Genomic DNA, 18,450 nt, shown 5'->3' on the forward strand with positions numbered 1-18,450 from the left:
ATAATTGCTATCTGGTTGATATGTTTGTGTGTGATCAGAATTTGCTTCTGTTGTGGTTTACACCAACAATAACATTGAGATTTTGTCAAGATACTGAAGGGCTATTTATGCTCATGGAAGGACAACAACAGAACTTTCACCAGGAAAATATATGACCTATAATGCTTCCTCAGCAATTATTTAAAAGATAATGCATTTAGTCATATTTCCTTGTTATTTTTAACTATTTTTTCCAGTTCAAAAGTCAGGCAGTTATGTTGCAGCTTTATAACTCTAGGCTGCATCTGGAATATTGCATACATTTCCAGTCACCCCACTATAAGAAGGATGTAGAGTTTTTGGAGAGGGTGCAAAGAGGTTCACCAGAATTTTGCCTTGATTAAAGGACATGTGCTGTAATGAGAGGCTGGACAAACTTCGGTTGTTCCTTTGGAGCAGTGGAGGCTGAGGGGCGATCAGATAGAGGTTTATAAGAATGTGAGAAGCATAGATAGGCAGACAGCATCTTTTTCCAAGAGTTAAAATGTCTCACATCAGAGGGCATGCATTTAAGATGAGAAGGGGTAATTTCAAAGGAAATGTGAGGGCAAGGTTTTACACAATGTGGTGGGCAGCTAGACTGTGCTTTCTGGGGTGGTAGTAGAGGCATAAACGTTAGGGACTTCTAAGAGATATAGGCACATAGATTTGGAAAAATGGAGGGTATGGACATTGTGGGCAGAAGAGATTAGTCTATTAGACATTTGATTATTTATTTATTTGGTTCAGCACAACATTGTGGGTCAAAGGGCCTGTTCCTGTACTTACTGTTCTATGCCTTATCCACTTGCTTTTAAAATCTATTGTGCATTCATCTTCCATTGCTGATTCCAATGTTTTGATGTCTCTCTGCTCAAAAATATCTCCTGAATCGTTATGGTGAGAATGACCTTATTTTCATACTTTTCAATACTTCACACTGCAAAAGATTTACCAACTCAGCACTGAAATAAAGAGAGGGAGTCATACTGAGCAAATTTCGTCAGTGGACAGAGATAAACCGCATACAAAAGAAATGAAACTTCCCATGGACATATAGTATTTTTTTTACAATAGATTTCATCAACATTTTCTGTTTCTCTTTTTTAAAAAAAAATGTCCATTTGTTTCTTCTTTTTTTAATACAGCGTGGAATAGGCCCTTCCGGCCCATCAAGTTGCACTACCCAGCAACCTACTGATTTAACCGTAGCTTAATCACAGGACAATTTTAGGTGATCAATTAACCTGCAAGCCGGTATGCCTTTGGACTGAGAGAGAAAACCAGAACACTCAGAGGAAAGCCACACAGTTCAAAGGGAGAACGTACAAGCTGCTTGCAGATGGCACCAGATTTATACTCTGAATTCTGGATCGCCCCAAGCTGCAATAGTGTTGTGCTAACTGCTGCACCCAATTTATTCCTTTGATGTACATTTCTTATATTTCTCCCCAGAACAAATCATAGCAGATTAAATTTAACATCTGTTGCTCAATATATACCTGTACAAAGCACTCTAAATCATGCAGTTAACCATGCTCCTTCAGTAATCTCATCAGCACATTGTGATAGTGAGACATGCACATCTGTGACTAATTTCGAGAATTGGTTCTCATGCTGGAGGCAATCATTGGTCATTCTAACAAAAAATGATTTAACAAAGATGGCTGTGTGTCTTAAACACAAGATTCTGCAGATACTGGAAATCTAGAGCAACAAACACAAAAAGCAGGAGGAACTCAGCAGGTCAGACAGTATCTATGGAGTGCAATAAACAGTTGATGTTTTGGGCTGTGACCCTTTGTCAGGACTGGAAAGGAAGAGGGAAGAAGTCAGAATAAGAAGGTAGGGGAAGGGGAGAAGGAAAAGCTGCCAGCTGCGAGATCAGGTAAGGAGGAAGGGAGTTGGAATGGATGGTGAGAAACTGAGAAGAGGTAATAGGCTGAAGAAGAAAGTATCTGATTGAAGAGGAGAGTGAGAAAAGGGGAAGCATCAGGGGCACTAGAGGGAGGTGATGGGAAGGTGAGGAGAAGAGAAAGGGGTAAGAGGCCAGCCAGAATGCGGAGTGGAAAAAGAGACAAGGGGTGGGAGGAAGAAATTAGTGAAGATCAGAGAAATCAATGTTCATGCCTTTTGAAGGTCCTCTGACATTTGTATTTCAGCAGCCATATTTCTTTTGAATAGAATGTAATTTATGGACAAATTTCTAAACTGGACCTTTCACTTTCTTTCTTATGAGCTGTACTTGAAAAGTGCGCTGTATTTTCCAATGTAAACACAGTACTTCCTCTCATCACTGTGTGCCTCTTGTTGTAACATGAATAAAGTCACTAGAGAGATGCAGCTGATAGGTAAAGAAGCAGTCTTTTATTCAACAAAATGAGGTATGCTCTGGAGGAAGAGGCCTGTTTGACCTGATATTACATGACATTTTATGTGCTAAAAGCCAAAGGGCAATTCTATATTTATGATGTGACTACAATGTTTCCTTTGAGTTACATATAATTTTCACACCCACTTTCCAGACACCCAAAATGAATGTTAATCCACAATATCTGACTTTTCATTTACCTGCTGTCCACAGCTTGAGGAACCTTTTGTTCATGGTTGCTTTTTGAAGTTAATCTGCAATCCATGTTCAAGTCTAAAGATTGGTTACTGAAGTTAATATTTTGCTGTACAATCTAATTCCAGAAAATGCCTTAGCACCCCTAACAATCTGTCTCTTTATAATGATGGCCTTGTAATGATCTGAGAAAGTTACTTCAAAGTAGATTTATTATCAAAGTAAATACATGCAGTGCAGAATGTTACCATGTACTCCCTTCAGATTCATTTTGTTGCAGGCATTTACAGGAAAATAAAGCAATACAACAGAATCTACAAAATAACAAATAAATAAAGACTGACAAGCAACCAAGGTGCAAAAGAAGACAAACTATCCAAATAAAAAAAAAATAGTGAGAACATGAGTTGTAAAGAGTACCTTGAAAGTGAGTCTGCAGATCAGAGAATCAGTTCAGAGTTGTGGTGAGTGATGGAGTTATGCACACCAGTTCAGGAACCTGATGGTTGAATCAATGAAGGAGGCTTGACAGTTGTGGAGGGCTTGAATGCCAGCTCCTCTTGTAAAGTAAGATCCAAATGTCATAGGCGACAACAGGGCTTCTGTTCCAGATGAGCTCAATGCTGTCTATGCTTGCTTTGACTGTAAAATCATGAAGGAGCCGTTATGAACTCCCACAGCCCCTAATGATCCTGTGATTGAGTCTCTGAGGCCAACATAAGAACATCCTTAAGGAGAGTGAAATCTTAGAAAGCATCTGGCACAGCTAGGGGACCTGGCCAAGTACTAAAGAGCTCTGCTGATAACTGTCTGGAGTGTTTACTGAGATCTTTAGCCTCTCACCAGCAGTCTGAGGCACCCACCTGCTTCAAGCAGATTTCACTTATTTTGGTGCTTTTGGTTACCTAGCTCAGTGACTTATGTCCAGTAGCACTTACATCCACAGTGATGAAATATTGTGAGAAGTTGGTGATTGAGCACATCAACTCCCACCTGAGAAGCAACCCTGAGATTCATTTTTTCACAGGCATTCACAGTCAGTACAAGAAACACTGTAGAATCAGTGAAAGACTGCACCCAACAGGATGGACAAGCAAACAATGTACAAAAAAAATGAACTATGCAACTACAATAAGAAAATAATATTAATAATATAAACAAAAAAGCAATAAATAGCAAGAGCATGAGATGAAGAGTCTTTGAAAATTAGTCCATTGGCTGTGGGAATAGTTCATCTACTTGAAACCTTATTGAGCTAATTTTCTTTTGTAACTCTGCAAACCATCCATTAATGGTCATTTAAGTTCAAAATTATAATTTCTGACTGAATTGTATCACAAAATACATGCAAAATTCTGTGGTAATTATTTTTTCCCTGGAGGATCTTTTGCTATGAGATTACTAATTAATCCTGTTTCATCACATTGAAGAGTCACTAGGATTATCTATTTGCTGGCTGATCCCATGACATGCCGTTCCAGAAAGCTGTCCTGAATGCATTCTATGAACTCTTCCTGTGAACTGCTTTTGCCAGTTTGATTTCCTCAACCTGCCTGCAATCTAAAGTCCCTGTCCAGCTCGGAAATATTGTTATTACCTTTGTTACAAGGTGTTTTCATTTCTTGAGGAGATTCACAAGACTGATCCCAGGAATGAAGGGTTAACATATGAGAATCATTTGATCTCTGCTGGTCTGTACTTGCTGGAGTTTAGGAGTAAGAAGAGGGGTCTTATTGAAACCTATTGAAGACTGAAAGGCCCAGGGGAGGATACTTCCTGTAGTGGGTGAGTCTAAGACCAGACGGCACAACTTCAGAATAGAAGGATGTCTTTTTACAACAGAGATGAGGAGGAATTTCTTTAACCAGAGGGCAGTGAAACTGTGGAATTCAGTGCCACAGATGATCGTGGGGGCCAAGTCATTGGAGATACTTAAAATGAAAGTTGATAGCTGCTTAATTAATAAGGGCATCAAACTTTATGAGGAGAAGGCAAGAGAATGAATTGAGAGGGACAATAAATCAGCCATAATGAAATGATAGAGTAGAGTTGATGGACCGAATGGCTTACTCTACTCTAATTCTACTCGTGCATGTCTTAATGGTGTTATGATTAATTCCAGCAGTGTTGATGCTGTTTCTTGTGACTTATTCCATCTTGTGTCTTTCCATACTGATTCAACTCCCTGGTCTTCAACTATTACCCTAGTTAAGAACATGTTTTATTATGTTACCACAGTTTTGCTGTTGGGTATTTGATTTTCTGAAGGTTTGTCTTATGTTAATTTAGAGTCTTGTTTCTGTTAAGATAATGAGTCATTTGATTAGCTCGGGAATGTTGTATCAGTCAATTGAGTTTGTCTTGATAATATTCTGAACATTTGAGAGAGATTGGCAGTATCCAATTTCTAGGAAGATTTGGGTTTTTGGGTCTCTTTGCTGGAGTTGGGGAGAAGTGATGTGCGGAAAGAAGCACAGTAGAAGATGCTTGCAGAACCTTACCTGAAGGACAGACGCAGGTGTAAGAAATTCCTTGTGCAGACAGATGGTTCCATGGAGGAAGTGCCAAATGTTCTGAGTTATCCAGTTAATTCATGACAGACTTTGAGGAGAGTTTGAATCATGGCTGGTGCCTTTTACGCAGAACACGAGTTCAGCGCCATGAGTGAAGCACATGACTTACCCAGCAATGAGTTCCATCGTTTATGTGCACACTGTAGACTCTTAACCGTAATGGGCCCTTTTTCTGTTAACTGTTAGTTAAAATTGAAATATTTGTAAATATACTTCCATTTTAACTTTATTCCAGTGTGAGTTCTGTTATGTCTTGGTGAATGATAACTTTTGTATGGGGTAGTATTTATACAGTATTCACCATCATTTCCATTACCTCCATGGAACATTCGACTTTCCTGTTTGCATTGAACCTGAATCATACCGACCTTAAACGTATGTTGTTTATTGGACATGGCTGTCTTACCATTACCCATGCATAGCCGAGTCACGTGGCTGTGGTCAGAGATAGCTAACAAGCCTAATTTTTTGTACTATGAGGATTACATTCACATTCTCTGCAGTCAAACTCATTACTGGTTGTGCTATCAGTTCACTGGTTTTTTAAAAAGTATTTTTGTGCTTTCAGTTTTGTCTTTAAATTAAAGAAGAGATTAGCTTTATTTGTCACATGCACATGGAAACATACAGTTGTTTAGTGTCGGGGCCATCAGTGTGAGGGTGTGCTGGGGGCAGCTCACAAGTGTTGCCATGTTTCTGGTGCAAACGTAGCATGCCCACAACTGGCTAACCCTAACCTGTACGTCTTTGGAATGTGGTAAGAAAGCAGATCATCTGGAGGAAACCCACACAGTCATGGGGAGAGTATACAAACTCCTTACAGACAGTGGTGAGAATCGAACCTGATCTTCTGATCGCTGGAACAAGAAAGAGATTGCACTAACTGCTGCACTACTGTTCCACCTTGTTGAACCTTATTTAAAGTGGATTAGAAGATAAATAGGATGTGTTACTTCAGTGATTCAAGGTACAAGTAAGACACATCTGGATGGAGTACTGTGAATAACTTTCAATAACTTGCTGAAAGATAGTATTTCACTGGAGGGAAATTGTTGCGGGTTCAGTAGGGTGATCCTGGGTATGGAAAAGTTCTGTAGGTTGAGACTTAATTCACTGAACATTATAAGAATGAGGGACATCAGTTGAAACATGCAAGATGTTTAGGAGGCTGGACAATGCTAATAGCCTCAGAATAAGGATGCCCATTTAATAATGAGGTGGGGTGTAGATTTTCTCTGTATTATCATTTGAGCTCCTTTCCATAGTGAGTTATTGGGAAGGATTGTTGGATATATTGAAGTCTGATAGATTTCTATTCAGAAAGGGAATCAAGGATTATTGGGAAAGAGCAGGAAAGTGGACTTGAATGCTACATTAACAATGATCCTATTGAATGACAAAGCAGGGTGAAGAACTGAGTAATACAGGATTACATATGTTCAAAAAGATTGTCAGAAGCCTGGTGTCAGAGGATCAAAATTATTGAAGCCACAGTAAATATTTTATGTGCCTTTCTAGTGTTCTATTTTTAATGCAATATATGAATGTCCCTTGAAACAAAACACACTCCTGTAAGCCAGAGTTCTAATTTTAGATTGATTGGTGATAAATGAATGTTTACTGGCAAAATGCTCAGACTTTGAACCTTTCTTTTAAAGGCTTGTCTGTATATATCCTGTGTGCATCTCATGCTTAATTTTGACCCCAAATAATTAAACAGCCTTTCTTGCAGTCTGCTTTTGATGGTAAAGTGGTAGAAAGTACAATGGAGCAGATTGCATTACAGGGTCAAGTGCCATCATAGGCAAGGCGATTTGTTACCACCCTGAACACAGTGCTTTCAAGAAAAGTCTGTGTTTCCTTTACTAGTGCCTTTGTGCTTCCCTGCTGTACTTCTTGTGGTTGGCAGTAATGAGTGGTAAAGCTCCAGCTACCAAGTCACACAATTGGAACCACGGTGTGTCACTGCAGTTTGTAAGGATACATAATATTGCAGGAATATCACGTGGTAGCATAGAATAGTTGGAAGCTGTCCTCTTTCTCTAGTCTTTCCGCTTGATGCAGTTTGTCTTCAATGTCAAAGTTCAAAGTAAAATTAATCATCAGAGTACGTGTCACCATTACAACCCTGAGTTTTTTTCTACAGGCATACTTAGCAAATCCTTTGTACATTTGGCATTCTTCTTTTGCACAATGGTGCTTGTCAGACTGTTTATGTATAATTTTTTGTAAACTTGCTATTGCTTCTCAGTTTATTGTCAAATGTGCTAAAATGCAGTGAAAAGCTTGTCTTGCATACCGTTCATACAGATCAAACCATTGTGTGTAGGCCTCTGTTAGTCTCGATAGACCATGGATTTGCGCCTTGGAAAGTTTCCAGGGCGCAAGCCTGGGCAAGGTTTTTTTTTAATGGAAGATCGGCAGTTGCCCAAGCTGCAAGTTTCCCCTCTCCACGCCACCGATGTTGTCCAAGGGAAGGGCACTAGGACCCATACAGCTTGGCACCGGTGTCATCACAGAACAATGTGTGGTTAAGTGCCTTGCTCAGGGACACACACAGCATCAACCAAGGCTCGAACTTGGCCACGCGCCAACACCAAACCATTACGCAATAAGGTAAAAGTAGGGAATGCAGAATGAAAGTTTGAAAGTTACAAAGAATGCAGTGCAGGTAAACAAGTGAGGTAGATTATGAGGTCAGGAGTCTATATTTATTAAATAAGGGGTTCATTCAATAGCCTGATAACAGTGGGATAGAATCTGTCCTTAAGTCTGGTGGTTTGTACTTCCAGGCTTCTGGATCTTCTGCCCGATAGGAGAGAGGAGAAGAGAGAATGTCCAGGGTGGATGGGGTTTTTGATTACGCTGGCTACCTTATTGAGGCAGCAAGAAGTATTGGCAGATTCCGTGGAGGGGAAGTTTGTTCCTGTGATGTGTCCACATCTCTCTGCAGTTTCTTGTGGTCATGTGCAGAGCAGCTGCCATACCAAGCTGTCAGCTATTTCATTTTTTTCCTGCAAAGCCAACAAGAAAATAAATCACAAGTCAGTATGTGCAAAAATAATATCTATGTACTTAATAATAAATTTACTTTGAACTGGAACTTCAACTTTACAGCAGTGCACTGGTAGAATCAGAATCACTGACAGGCTGTATGTCATCAAATTTGTTGTACATAAAATCTAAAAAAAATAGGAGTGCAAAAAGAAAGCAAAAGTAGTGAGGTGGTGTTCATGGGTTCATTGACCTTTCAGAAATCTGATGACGGAGGGGAAGAAGCCTGTTCCTAAAACATTGAGTATGTGTCTTCAAGCCTCTGTATCTCCTCCCTGATGGTAGTAATGAGAAGGAGGCATGTCCTGGGCGATAAGGGTCCTTCATGATGGGAACTTGGGAGGAAAGCTGGGGAGCTGACTGAAGACAGATTGGTGAGTGGAATAAAGTAATATACTCCTTTAAAACGCCTCTGCAGAATCTCTAATCCCACCACTATGCAAGCCATTCTGTGCTACTTAAAGGAGCAGAAAGTGAAGGGAGGATTTAGCATGAAGATAAAGAAGCCAAGTGCCTCATTTTTAGAGTATGATGAGTCAGCATATTTCACCTGTGCAGCTTAACTATAAAGCTCAGGTTAGTTGGAGGATAAAGAAACCAGAGTTCATTCTGTTGATTGCTGCTTTGTGACGTTATCAGCTGGAATAAGACATTTAACCCCTTATCTATTCCACCATTCACAGTGGTCATGCCATATCTTTGTCTTACCTGTTTCATTTCCCTGTTTCCCTTAATACTTTCAATTAACAAAATCCATAATTTGTGATTTAAGCTAATTACTGACTGAGGATCAGCTGCCATTTGTGGAACAGCTCCAGATCTCTGCCTGCTTCTGCTCACAAGAGTTTCTTCACTCTTCAAAGATCTGTTCTTTTTAAACACAGTTACTGTGTGAGACCTGGCAATTGCTAGAAGTTGTTTCTAACTGCTTAATGCCTTACTTCTCTTTAATTTTTTTTGTTATTTAGCTCACTTGTTTTACAGGTGCACAGTCTGAAAGGGAGACTGGACTGAATGCAGCTGTGGTGTGCAGAACAGTTAATATACAGATGCTGGTTGTTATTGTGAATCTGGGTAGTCTTTGCCTCAAAGAACGAAACAAAACCTTTAAAGGCTAGGCTGCTTTCTCTTGAAAATTGCTGTTTGAAAGAGCTTCGGAGCTTCATCTGACAACTGTTGATATGCAACTAAGAGTCAAATCTGATGTTCAGTCTTCTAGTGGCTGACAAGTCATTTCTAGTGATATAAACCTAGTCAACTAGTTGTGATAACTAACAATAATTGAGTATAAAGTTTTAATTTTTTTGTTTGTTTTGCTCAAGGATTTGAATGCTGCTGGAAATGTTAACATTTGTTGTAACCTCCAAACTATCCAAGAACTGGGAAGGAACTTTAGGTTTGGAATCGCATATTTTCCAGACCAGATATAGGTTTCCTGTACAACTCATGTTCAACTTCACTCACCTGAACACTAAAGCGATTCCTCAACCTTTCAAGGACTCTACAACTCATGTTCTCAGCGTTACTTATTCACTATTTTTTTGTCTTTTCCATATTGGTTGTTTGTCAGGCTCCATTTGTGTGTAGTTTTCCATTGATTCTATCATATTTCTTCTGCTGTGAATCTCTGCAGGAAAATGAATCTCAACATTGTATATGGTGACATATTTTGATACTTTGATAATAAATTTACTTTGAACTTTGATAATGTTAGTGGTGGGTAGTGGTAGAGGCAGGTACATTGGAGGCATTTATGAAACTCAAATAGGCACATGGATGCTAGAATAATCAGAATCAGGTTTATTATCACTGGCATGTGACATGAAATTTGTTAACTTAGCAGCAGCAGTTGAATGCAGAGAGAGAGAAAAAATAATAAATAAAATAAAACATAATAAATAAACAAGTAAATCAAGTACATAGATTATTGAATAGATTATTAAAAAATGTGCAAAAACAGAAATACTGCATGTTAAAAAAGTGAGGTAGTGTCCAAAGATTCAAAGTCCATTCAGGAATCAGATGGTAGTGGGAAAGAAGCTGTTCCTGAATCGCTGAGTGTGTGCCTTCAGGCTTCTGTACCTCCTACCTGATGGTAACAGTGAGAAAAGGGCATGCCCTGGGTGCTGGAGATCCTTAATAACGGATGCTGCCTTTCTGAGACACCGCTCCCTATAGATGTCCTGGGTACTCTATAGGCGAATGCCCAAGATGGAGCTGACTGGATTTACAACCTTCTGCAGCTTCTTTCATAATAGAGGGTTATATGGGAAGGAAAGGTTAGATTTATCTTTGAGTAGGTTAGAAATTCAGCTTAACATTGTGGGCCGAAGGGCTGTACTGTTCTGTGTTCTAGGATTACTTAAATTCTTCAATTCTCATGACTGATTGTCAATGTGTGCTTTGGGCTCAGTGATCCTGAATTCTGACTGCTCATTATAATTTAACCACAGTGTTACTGCACTCTATAAGAGATACAGGAAAGAAAGGAATGGAGAAGTAAAGCAGGTATAGGAGCAAGAGGCCAGAGGTATAGAAGAATCAGGTTCTTTCTCATTACATGGTGTACGAAGTTCCTTTAATGCTGTTACTAGTTTGGGAGCTCCACTTTCAAAAGATATATGATTTGAGCCATACCAGATTAGTTTGAACTATATTTACTGAGCACTAATCAAATGCATTTTCATCCAGCACACTGTGTTTGTCACCCAGGATAGTTCAGGAGTGAGCTGTACTTGCAAGCAACAGATGTGCTCATGGGTAGCTAAGAGGTAAAAGTCCTTGGTGCCACAGTAACATAGTGGTTAAGCCAATGCTATTATAGCTTGAAGCGTTCCGGAGTTCGGAATTCAATTCTGGTGTTGTGTGGAAGGAGTTTGTACATTCTTCCCATGACCGTGTGGATTTCCTCCAGGTGCTCCTCGGTAGAGATCGTAAAGAGCATCAAATTTCTTGGTGTTCACCTGGCAGAGAATCTCACCTGTTCCCTCAACACCAGCTCCATAGCAAAGAAAACCCAGCAGCGTCTCTACTTTCTGTGAAGTCTGAGGAAAGTCCATCTCCCACCCCCCATCCTCATCACATTCTACAAGGGTTGTTTTGAGAGCATCCTGAGCAGCTGCATCTATGCCTGGTTCAGAAATGGCACTATCTCGGATCACAATACCCTGCAGCGGATAGTGAGGACAGCTGAGAAGATCCTCGGGGTCTCTCTTCCCGCCATCACAGACATTTACACTACACGCTCCATCCACAAAGCAAACAGAATTATGAAGGACCCCACGCACCCCTCATACAAACTCGTCTCCCTCCTGCCATCTGGGAAAATGCACCGAAGCATTCTGGCTCTCACGACCAGACTATGTAACAGTTTCTTCCCCCAAGCTATCAGTCTCCTCAATACCCAGAGTCTGGACTGACACCAGCTTACTTCCCTCTACTGTGCCTATTGTCTTGTTTATCAATTTTTGTAATGCCTGCACTGTTTTGTGCACTTTATGCAGTCCTGGGTAGGTCTATAGTCTAGTGTAGTTTTTTTTTTCTCTCTGTGTTGTTTTTACGTAGTTCTGTGTAGGCTTTGTATTGTTCATGTAGCACCATGGTCCTGAAAAACGTCTTGTTCTTACTGTATATTGTACCAGCAGTTATGGTCAAAATGACAATAAAAAGTGACTTGCCTTGACGAGATGCTCCAGTTTCCTCCCACAGTCTAAAGATGTACCGGTTAGTTGGATAATCGGTCATTGTAAATTGTCCTGTGATTAGGCTAGTGTTAAATAGGTGGGTTGATGGGTGGTGCGACACATTGGGCCAGAAGGGCCTGTTCTGCGCTGTATTTCTAAATAAATAAGTAAAATAAACATTCATGTCCAAGTTGGTCCCTGTCTCTTTCTTTCCAAGCTTTGAATTTTTAATATGATTTTAAAATTGAGCAAAACAATGCAGAAGTTTCAAACTTCCTTTGTTTTTTTGTAATGTGAAGTACACAAATACACTAACACAGGAATTTAAAATGAGTTAGTTGTGACATGTTTGTCTTGTGTTTACTGATCTTCACAGTACAAATATAAATGAATTTCCATTTCAGTGCAAAGCCACACCCACTGGGAGTGTGGATAAAAAGTGCACACAAAAAAACTTCCACCCATTAAGGATGTGAAATATTGCAGATAGTGTATGTTAAACACTGAAGCTCCTAATGTGACATCTTGATACTGGAGTTCTCTAGCAAGACTCCCTTTCCCTCACTTTATTAATGTTCAAAATGTGGATATGGGTATCCTTGCAAATTTGCTATTTTGGTCTTGAGAGGATGATGTTGAGCGACTTTGAACCTCTGATCTGTTTGCTGGAGTTGTTATGATGGCTGTTAAGTGATTTTACATTTCAAAATGTTGAAGAAATAGTTTTTGCAGACATGGTGTAGTAAAGCAGACAAACTCGAATGCAACTGTTGCCCTTCAACTTAAAACAGCCATGCAACGTGATTAGATCAAAATGACTGATCTACGTAACTAAACTTACTTAAAAATTGATTTAAATAGTTTCTTAAAAAATACTGGGAAATGTGTTTTGAAATTCTTTAAGAAGCCTGCAACATGCAATCAAGTTCGTATAATTCCAAACTATGATATATATAATAATAGCTTTAATTTATTTGTAAGTGATTTAGAACATGATAAAGCAGCTGTTTGAATTTGCTTCATTACCAAATCAGGCATATGTTAACAGTCGATGTATTTGTCAGATTTCACATTTGTGCTTACTGTTGTTATTTTATTCCTAAAGGTAACTTTCAAGCATGATTCATCAACTGTGGAAATACAGGATGATCATATCAAAGGACCACTCAAGGTATGAATTCAAACTCGGTAATACATCTTTTCAATTTAATTTTATTTTATTTACAGAGAAGCAGCTCTGTAACCAGCATGAACAACTTCATTCAGCTCAAAGCTGAACTGATTGCACAACTTATGGGCTCACCATAAAGGACCCTACAACTCAGTGTTACTTATTTACTTTTTTATTATTTGCACAATTTGCCTTTGGTACATTGGTTTTCAGTCTTTGTTGTGTATAGTTTTTCACAAGTTGTATTTATTTATTTTCCTATAAATGCCTGCAAGGAAATGAATCTCAAGATACTATATGGTGACCTACACATACTCTGATAATAAATTTACTTTGAAATTTGGTCTTTTAATGAGGACGGGGATTATTATTAATGATCAAATAGACATTTAAGGTGTTAGGTAAGCTGGAAGTTAGCATAGGTTTCATATGAGTCATAGAGCAATACAACACAGGTATAGGACCTACAACCCAATGATTCCGTGCCAACCTCATTGTCTACCTAGGTTGTCCCAATGAGAGGTGAATAGGTTTCTTCCATAATGGCTTGGAGCAGCAGAGGGTGAGACACATTGAGTAATCTGGGAGCTGGTTATTCAAGTCAAGATATGGCATGGGTACATTTTGAGGACAAATAGGGTTAAGTGGTCTCGTCCAGTTTGTCATGGTGACTGAAGTAGAGGATGGGATGAGGTGTTGGCAGTGGAGATGTTGGACTGGAGTTACTGATAGACCACCCAATTACTAGCCTGATGGACCTATCACTAGACTTTTACCAAGTTCTCCAGCTCATTAGAGCCTTTGGAAATATTCAGGGGCAATGTGTTAGTAAAAATTCAAATGGAAAGACTGCAGTGGATCTTGAGAAGTCTTCGAAGGTAATGGAATATATATTGGTGGATAAGAAGATTTTTGACATTTGGTGGGTAGGTGTACACCACTGGGCTAGGTATTCAGAGAAGACACAAGAATGGTTGAGCTGTTGTGTCAAGGACCTCAATGAGAGTTACCAGAGTTGATCTTCGAGGATTCCACTTGTGATTTTAATTAAATGTTGTTTTATGTAAAGCAAAGCTAATTAGAGTTATTGAGCAGTTTCGTAATAGAGAGATATTTGACAGCTAATATTCTTTCAAAGGATTTTCAGAGGAAGAGGTGGTGTGGAATCCTCTATTTCCCCCTAAATCCTGAAAAGAACATCTTCACTGGTTTGTGCAAATTCTCCCAAGGCCTTCTCCAAATTTCTCCAATCAGAAATCCAATATATCCTAACTCAGCCACCACAGTCAGGTCTGGAAGAAATCCCATTCACCCATCGTTAAGTGATTGGGTGTTGCTCTATGTTAGAGATACTATTTAAATATGTTGATTGCATTCAGTGGCTGCTTTATTAGTTACCTCCTGTACCCAATAAAGGAGCCACTAAGTATATAATCATTATTTTCTGCCACTGTTGTGCATTCAGAGAAGCTCTTCTGCATGTCACTGTTGTAATATGTCATTATTTGACTTGCTGCCACTTTCCTCTCAGCTTGAACCAGTCTGGCCATTCTCCTCTGACCTCTCTCATTAACAAGGCGATTTCGCCCACAGAACTGCCACTCACTGGATGTCATTTGTTTTTTATACCATTCTCTGTAAACTCCAGAGACTGTTGTGTATGAAAATCCCAGGAGACAGCAGTTTCCAAAATACTCAAACCTCCTTGCCTGGCACCAACAATCATTCCATAGTCAAAATCACTTGGATCACATTTCTTCCCCATTCTGATGTTTGTTGTGAACAAAAACTGAAACTCTTGACCATGTCTGCATGCTTTTATGCATTGAGTTGCTGCCACATCATTGGCTGATTAGATATTTGCATTAATGAGTAAGTGTACCTAATAAAGTGGCCACTGAGTGGATTGCAAGTCCATAAGACTATAAGGTATAGGAGCAGAATTAGGCTTTTTGGCCCATTGAATCTACTCTGCCGCTTCATCATGGCAAGATCCAATTTTCCTCTCAGCCCCAATCTCCTGCCTTCTCCCTAGATCCCTTCATGCCCTGTCCAATTAAGAATCTATCAACTTCTGCCTTAAATATTTCACCTTTCACCCTTAACTCATGACCTCTAGTTGTACTGTCACCCAACCTTAGTGGAAAAAGTCTGCTTGCATTTATCCTGTCTATACCCCTAATAATTTTGTATACCTCTATCAAATCTCCCCTCAATGACCATGGCTTGTTCTATGATATGTCAATACAAAATAGTTCAACAGTTCAAACAAATTTGTTTTGAAATGATTTAAGCATTAAATATCTAAGTGACTTGCAGTGGAATACAGTTCCTTTAATCATAATCTTGCCTGTGATACCCACATAGTGTAAGAGAATATTAAATAAAAAACACAGCATTAAAGAAAGAAAGATAAATGTGACATTATTTATGATATAAATCAAACAGGATGCGCAGTAGGGTAGTGATTGGCACAACGCTTTACAATATCAGTGACTCAGGTTCAATTTCCACCATTGTCTATAAGGAGTTAGTATGTTCTCCCAGTGACCACATAGTTTTCCTTTGGGTGTTGCAGTTCCTTCCCACAGTCCAAAGACGTATTGGTTGGGAGGTCAATTCGTCATTGTAAATTGCCCTGTGATTAGGCTAGAGTTGAATGGTGGGTTGCTGGGCAGTGCAACTTGAAGAGCCGGAAGGGGCTATTCTCTTCTGTATCTCAGTAAGTAAATAAACAAGATTAAAGTCTGTAGTTCCTGATGTTGCAGGTTGAACTGGGCATGTAACAGAGGGAAGGGTATTTGTGGAGGTTCTGATTTCAGTTTGTGTACTATGACTACTGTCACTCATGCATTAATTATTATTCCTCAAGCTTTTGTTCATCCTTCCAACAAACCGAGTAACCCATTTCTGTCACCCAGATTTACTGCACTGAAATGTGTAACATTAATCTAGTATTCAGCATTGTGCTGATTTGAATTTGAAAATCAGTTCCTAATGCTTTGTATTAGAGGATCACTGACAATATGTGTGGTTCCTTTCTGTTTCTTTTACCACATTCCTAACATCCTTATAATGATCTTCTGATGCTCGTTGATATGACATATCCCAACAGGGGCCATTACATAGAAGCAAAGATTTTTTTTGTCATTTTTACCATCCCCAGGATGGTACTCCTTTACAATAATTGAGGGGCTTCCTTATCCAACTCGGTCCTTCCCTGTCCAGTAGTGGAAAAAACCCTATAGTGCAGTTCTTCCCCACTGAGCCCTTATGGTGGCTGCACCAATCTTCAATACATCACTTAGCACATACTCAGGCAGTTTAGAATGTGCCAGTCGGCAGCCTTCTTTACTTTAATTTGCTTTACTTTATTGTCACCAAACAATTGATACTAGAGTGTACAATCATCACAGCGATATTTGATTCTGTGCTTTGTGCTCCCTGGAGTACAAATCGAAGTAAATATAATAAAAATTCAAATTATATATCATAATTAGAAATTATTAGATATTTGGAAGGTACGGCCCAGATCCGGGTCAGGTTCTTTTCAGCATTCTTATCACAGTTGGAAAGAAGCTGTTCCCAAATCTGGCCTTACGAATCTTCAAGCTCCTGAACCTTCTCCCGGAGGGAAGAGGGACAAAAAGTCTACAGACATCTTGATGTGCTAGCAGACCCACGGCTTTTGGGCAGACCAAAAGGCGTCTGCTAGAAACTTGTTGGTCTGCCAGCACATCAAGGAATGCTGCTGACTGTCCAAACTTTAGGAAGAGTGGCTCTTGGGGTTAAACCCTAGCCGATATTGACTGATTGGTTAGCTGCTAGTTAGTATCTTGTAACTCTGCCGGGTTAATCAACAAAGATTGGATAGCAATACATTGATTAGACATTATGCACATCCATATTCATGTCATTCTACAGATACCATGCATCACTGCATGGTATGGAAACTGTACAGTGGCAGACAGGAGGCTGTAAGTTGGGAAGTTGAAACCGCATCACCAGCAACAGCCTATCCACCATTAAGGACATATATACAGAAAGGTGCCAGGAAAGGGCCAATAACATCATAAATACAAGAAATTTTGCAGATTGGTGTTCAAGATGGCGCCAGTGATCATTGGCAATGTTACGTGAGCTACAGCAAATTGTTCCTTTTAAAATACTCGCAGTCCACTCCAATCTGTAACTTCTCTTAAAGCAATGGATTTTTAAATCAACTGGATGATTTTCAGATCTCATGATCAACTGAAGGATTCGGTGGACCATGGAGGCACGGAACCTTTAAAAGGTGGAAGGTTCATCGCCATGGCCAAAAGTGAGTTGGGGGCTGGGGAGGGGACTCCAAGCCAGGCTGAAACGCAGAAGGATGAGACTTCCTCTACCCAGCATCTTATTGGCAAATGTGCATTCACTGGAGAACAAACTTGAGGACCCCGAGGGCAAGACAGCTCAATCGAAGAGAAATGAAGGTCTGTTCCATTGATTGAAATGTGGCTTTCTCCGGGCACGCCAGACACCGGGATCAAACCTGAAGGCTTCTTGATTTACAGAAAGGACCAAACTGCTGTTATGGGAAAGTCAAAAAGAGGAGGCATGTGTTTTATGATAAACTCTCATTGATGCTCTGATGTGGCAATTTTGTTAAACTCGTGTTCCCCTGACCTTGAACACCTAATGGTCAAATGCTGTCTGTTCTATTTACCTAGGGAGTTCTCTTCCATAATCCTGACCACATTTTACATACTACCAGCAGCCGACTATAATCAAGCGCTTGCTTGATACCTCATGATAAACAAGAAGCAAGAAACAGTCCATCCTGACTCATTTCAAATCCTAGTCGAGAACATCAACCAGGCTTGTTTGAAGAAAACCCTGTCCTGTTACCTTCAGCATAACTTGTAGCACCAGAGGACCCCACACACTAGACCACTCTTAAGGAATGCCTACTGTTCCTTGCCCAGACCACATTTCGGTAAATCAGATAACTTGGCTGCCCTTCTCCTACCTGCCTACAGGCAGACGCTAAAGTGCAAAGCTTCAGAGATTAAAACAACAAAGAAGCAGTTGCGGGACGCAGAGGAGTGACTACAGGATTGCTTCGAATCAGTGGACTAGACTGTGTACAAGCACTCATCTGGGGATCTGAATGAATACACCATGGTAGTAATGGACTTTATTAAAACAGCTGTAACTGAGTGTGTCCCCACAAAATCATTCAAATTCTTCCCAATCAGGAGCCCTGGATGAACCATGAGATCTGAAATCTGCTGAGAGGCACCTCAGAGGCATTCAAGTCTGGTGACTAACAAAGTTACAAGAGGTCCAAGCATGATCTCCGGAAAACTATCTCTCAGACAAAGTGGAAATTCCAGACAAAAC

The 18,450-nt window shown here is 39.8% G+C and overlaps 1 protein-coding gene across 6 annotated transcripts in view; it reads left to right on the forward strand.

Moving 5' to 3' along the window:
• Positions 1–18,450, forward strand: part of arid4b (AT-rich interaction domain 4B) — a 141,428-nt gene that overhangs the window by 29,826 nt on the left and 93,152 nt on the right. For all 6 annotated transcript variants that reach the window (XR_009514366.1, XM_059982175.1, XM_059982176.1 and 3 more), the window contains exon 4: positions 13,000–13,065. Coding sequence is in view for 5 of the 6 variants with exons in the window: in XM_059982175.1 (XP_059838158.1) it covers positions 13,000–13,065 (66 nt within the window). In the remaining variant the exon portion in view is untranslated. The remainder of the gene's footprint in view (positions 1–12,999; positions 13,066–18,450) is intronic.

This window comes from Hypanus sabinus, chromosome 10 (genome assembly GCF_030144855.1).
Source record: "Hypanus sabinus isolate sHypSab1 chromosome 10, sHypSab1.hap1, whole genome shotgun sequence".
NCBI lineage: Eukaryota > Metazoa > Chordata > Chondrichthyes > Myliobatiformes > Dasyatidae > Hypanus > Hypanus sabinus.